The sequence below is a fragment of the Triticum dicoccoides genome, chromosome 2B, assembly GCF_002162155.2.
Source record: "Triticum dicoccoides isolate Atlit2015 ecotype Zavitan chromosome 2B, WEW_v2.0, whole genome shotgun sequence".
In the NCBI taxonomy this organism is placed as follows: domain Eukaryota; kingdom Viridiplantae; phylum Streptophyta; class Magnoliopsida; order Poales; family Poaceae; genus Triticum; species Triticum dicoccoides.
Window position 1 is genome coordinate 820,821,542 of NC_041383.1, and position 4,909 is coordinate 820,826,450.

At 46.8% G+C, this 4,909-nt stretch overlaps 1 protein-coding gene and 1 pseudogene across 1 annotated transcript; one reads left to right on the top strand and one right to left on the bottom strand.

The window, feature by feature from the left end:
- The first annotated feature begins 575 nt into the window (after positions 1-575).
- On the top strand, positions 576-1,992 carry LOC119366610 (annotated as a pseudogene).
- A 129-nt stretch (positions 1,993-2,121) lies between these two features.
- Positions 2,122-3,769, bottom strand: LOC119366608. The gene is made up of 2 exons (XM_037632367.1): positions 3,628-3,769; positions 2,122-3,517 (listed from the first exon to the last, which is right to left on the bottom strand). Exon 2 carries the CDS (start codon positions 3,503-3,505, stop codon positions 2,276-2,278), a length of 1,230 nt encoding a protein of 409 aa, XP_037488264.1. The 5' UTR covers positions 3,506-3,517; positions 3,628-3,769; the 3' UTR covers positions 2,122-2,275.
- Positions 3,770-4,909: the final 1,140 nt, after the last annotated feature.

Here is a 4,909-nt window from a genome sequence, read left to right on the forward strand (position 1 = left end):
CGTACAGCTGGCGACATAGTCTTCAGCGGGCAATGCTCACTGTCAGTCAACCTCGTCATCTACCCACGTACTCCATCCGTTCCAAAATAGATGACCCAATTTTATACTAAAGTTAGTATAATGTTGAGTTATCTATTTTGGAACGGAGAGAGTACATAGCTAGTCAGTTCGTGCGCCAAGCACGTCCTCGTGCAAACTGCCGCACGCCGCGCACGTCCACGCATGTAATCTACGTGCCCCGTGCTCACCTGTAACCTATACATATGCCAATGCATTCATCGGCAGCACCCAAATTGCATTGCCCAAACTCCTCTCTCTACTCACACCCACCTATAAAATAACGTATTGCGAAACGAAAGGAATCATACATGGTTTGGAACGGAAATGGATTCTCTCAAATGAAAAGCAAACGGAAATGGACAGTACTCCTACAAAAACCTACTAGTAATAAGTAACATACCATAAAAAGGAAACCGTAGCTGTTTCTCTGCATCCTGCACCTTTCAGCTAAAAAAAGACCTTTTTCAATAAAGGGTGTACTTTATTGCCTCAAAATGGAGCATCAAGAGACTAGGATGGACGAGATGGCCTACAGAATGAACGGTGAGAACGCGAACTACGGCTCCCTAGCCAATCCGTGCGCCCCCTGCTCCTGCAGCGGCTCCGCTGTTGCCGTCGACGACAGCCTCGTTGCCTTCACCCTTGGCACCGACACCGGCGGCAGCGTCAGGGTGCCGGCCGCCTACTGCGGCATATTCGGCCTCCAGCCTTCTCATGAATTGGTGTCCACCGAAAATGTCGGCCCCATGGCGCAGATGTTCCACACTATCGGTAATTTCTGTCTAGCTAACTGTCAGTGTTCAGCACACAAATCTATTCATTCAGTTGTCATCATTCCTACAGACTGTTTCAAGATCTTGGGCTCTGTGGACGACCACACCTACGAGTTCCTCAATGACTCAGCGGCCAAGATGTTCGGCAGCAAGTAGCTAGCATGAACTCCAACTCACCATCATATCAGAGTGGAGCAGAGCAGGGCAGAGCAAAGCTTAGATGGAGTATAAGTATTTTGAAGCTCTGCTTTTGGTTGTTGACTGACTGGCAGGTCATGCAGTAGACAATATTAACCTCAGGAAGTTCATGAATGACGGCCCGCCCTCGTCCACATCATCATCGTGTGTGCCGGCTGTGTCCGCCATCTCGCACGTCATGCGAGTCGTCCAAAGGTTTGTTGGTTTCAGTCACAACCTACTTACCCTGTTTAGTCAGACGAACTTGGTATGTTTTATGCATCGGCGTAATAATGCCGAATGACACATGCATATCTTCAGCTCTGAATTCAAAGCAAACCATGAGGAATGGGTAAACATGGTGAAACCTAACCTTGGCCCCGACATCCGAGAGGGAGTGCATGAGGACATTGCATCGGCGGATGAATCCGCATCGGATTCAAGGCTGCACTTGCTGCTCTGCTCAAGGTAAATGCATCCACTATTCATTGTTCAAACAGAACTTGGAACAATAATCCCATTGCTGCACCTATTTTCTAAACATGTAGTCTGTCATGCAGCAATAGGAGTTGATTTATTTTTCTTGCTCTGCTCGAATGGATCTGTAGGAGGATGGAATCCTGGGGATCCCTAAGGTACCCGGCATGCCACCGAGGCTGCAAATGGAGGTGGCGCTGTTGGAGGACTTCCGGGCGAGGGCCTTCTCCCTGTTGTCCATCGCCGGCCTGTCGGGATTCTGGCAGGTCAGCATCCTGCTGGGCATCCGCGGTAGCGTCCCGGTGTCGGTCTGGCTGCTTGCACGGTATGGCATGGACCACTTCCTCATCGTCGTGGCACAGGATCTCCACAAGGCGCTCCGAGCCAAGTTCCCAGTAGCGTGGAGGTCCTTAGATTAGCCTAATTCTGTCATATCTTGCTGAATGCTCAAGTACAGGAGATTGTATGATTCTGTCTGAAGATATGCAATATATAGGGTGAAGAGCAGAGCAGAGCTGGCAGAGTGTGTGGAGTACATATAGATTTTGACGATGATACCAACAAATTCAGACCGATGATTAAAACAAACAGAAATACTTCACACAACACAACAATACCTGCTAATGCTATGCACTTCAGAATCATGCACAACTGCTTACAGAACATAGGCAGATAATATCCATGTTTACAAGCTCCATAAAAATCAAAAAGACCATGATAAATACTGGCACCTAAGCAAACCGTCTCATAGAGGCTAATTAAGCAAAAAGGAACCTTTCCTCTGCTCCCTACCGCCTTCTCTTTGAGGCCCTCCTAGTTTTGGTGATCTGCTTTGAAACAAAAAAGGCTGCAATACCATGTGCCGAGAACCAGTACATACTGTATTCCGTCATACCAGGTTGATGGATGAAACAATCAATTGCCTCTGTTCGTATTTCCTCCTCCTTTTGGTGTAAGCTACTCCCGTCCGAGAATAATGGGTCATGAGGTGCAAAGAAAACATGCATCTGTAGAGGTGGCCAGGCCTTTATAGCGTTTATACGCACTTCATCAGTTGAGCTCCGCGAGCAGTACTCAGAAGCTGAAAAACAACAGCGAAAATCAACTGACATAACTTCTTGAGGAAATCTGCCGGATAACTCAGATGAAATGATATTGCTAGCAGAAGGCTGGTTGAGTCCACTAGCTGTGCAACAAAATGGGTCTGGACTCCGACGTGTAATCTCTTTAACCATGCCTTCGCACCATACTGAACCGAAATATGAAACGTCTTGTGTGGGTAATTGGGTGAGTTCCCAAGTTGCATCTTCAACCAAAGACTTGAATTGAGGTCCAAGTGACTGCAAACATTTTGCGGTAATTCCAACTATGTTTGTGCTTTTGTATAGTCTTAGAATCAGCGTTAGATCACCATTTTTAAGTGGCACCTTGCGATCTTTGTAATCAAAATTTAGCAGTGCGACTCTGCCATACTCTTCCATATAACCCGTCAGTATAAGAAGTGAGAAACCCTTGCTTTCTTGCACCATATAATAGGAGAGACCCTTGCCTTCAAGAAGATGTCTGATGGGAGAAGTGAGAAACCTGTAGTGAGAAAGTGAACATCCTGAGTCCACGTCCCTGACAAACCTGTCGGCTTCCTCGACAAACCGCTCAAATCTTCCAACAACAGAGCTACTCAGCACATCTTGATTTGGGACAATGAAAGAGGGCATCACAGTATGCATAATCTTTCTGCGTAAAGAGGGTACCATTTGCTGACGAGCCCTCGCCCTGCTGAGCAGAACACCGCACTCCTTGGAGACATCCATCAACTTCTTCTTCAGGCAAAACAACGTCATGATGGTGATGGGCATCATCCTGGTCCTCTCCAGCCCCAAATTCAGCCTCATGTGCGCCATCTCCAGCCTCTCCATGAGTTCCTCCTGGGACGCCTTTTCGCCGCGGCTGCTGAACAGGAAGGAGAAGGCTCCACTCACAGCCTCCTGCACAACTGCTGATGCTACCATTTCCTCCATTGTTTTCTTTTCCTGCAGAGAAATTAAACCAGGAAATATGAGTGAGGTTCACAGCTGGTTCATGAACCCATGCCATGATAGATCGATAGATAGAGACAGAGAGAGATGGAGAGAGAGGTCACCTTCTCCTCGACGATTTCACTTCAGTTCTTGGGTAGCAGATGATGTAAGCGGGTGAAGTGAAGAGAGGGTATATAGATGGACGAGATATCTAGCTGAGTGCGAATGCAAGAAGTGAGACGTGTAAAAAGTCTCTATTAATAGGGAGTGTGAAATAGGGAGTGTGCAGGAAGCAACGAGGAAACTTGGGTAAACGCTTAAAGTTAAGACGAAGCAGCGAGGAAAGTGGTGGGCGTTTGAAACGAAGGAGCGAGGTATTTTCACCTCCTTTCCACGGCAATGGAAGATAAGTTAGAGGAATAGTGCCGCAAGTGCACACGGCCGGGCAGTAGTGCCGTCACATCATTGCGTGTTGTACTGCTGTCAGATCATTGCATGCTGCGTGCCTGCCAAGGGGCAAGAGAACGTGGCCCTTTTTTGCATGGCCTGCATTCACATGCTGCTTGTGTCTTATTGTGATGGCTGCTTTTTCCTCACTCTCCAAAGCAAACCAAAATACCTTGGGTCAATGACAATAAGTCCATAGATCAGCTAGGTAAGTACAAGGCTACGATTTTTTATTTTTTTCGACAAAGGGTGGATTATGTTGGCTCAAAATACAGCATCAAAAGAATACAAACACAATGACCTCTGCATAGTTAGGATGCACACAACCAACGCGAACACACAGAAAAACACGTCGTCAACTAGCAAAGTCATACAAGACCAAGCTATGTGTAGGCGAGAAAAACGAAAATAACACCAAAGCTATGATTTTTTTTCATACACCGGAGCACTGGCGGAGCTTCGGCAAGGCCGAGTGGGCCGTGGCCCGCCCAGGTCTGCAGCAAAAATATTTTTTATATGAAGCCCATGGCAAGGAGAAAACACGCAGGAATACAGGAATATATCAGGCATCACAGTGTTAGCCTCACACAGTCGCATGTGTTCTGACGAAAAGAAAACACGCAGCGGAGCCGAGGTGCTCAGGAGCAGCCGCCGGTACTGGACACTTACACATATATGGTTCAGAATAAAAATTAGAGCTCTTTGGCCCGCCCAAATATTTGTTTGAAGCTCCGCCACTGCACCGGAGTACATATATTAGTTTGGTGAAGTTCCCTGAAACAACAGAAGCATCCTACTTTTCACTGTATAAGTAAGCCTACGAGTTGATCCAGTGCAAAAACAATTCAGTAGAACATGTTTTTTTTGGCGTGCTCATTCAATACTCTTAGGCAATCATCACCTACATATGCAGTTTGTTCCATGTGAAGTCAATGACTGAATTTTCATGGCATTGTT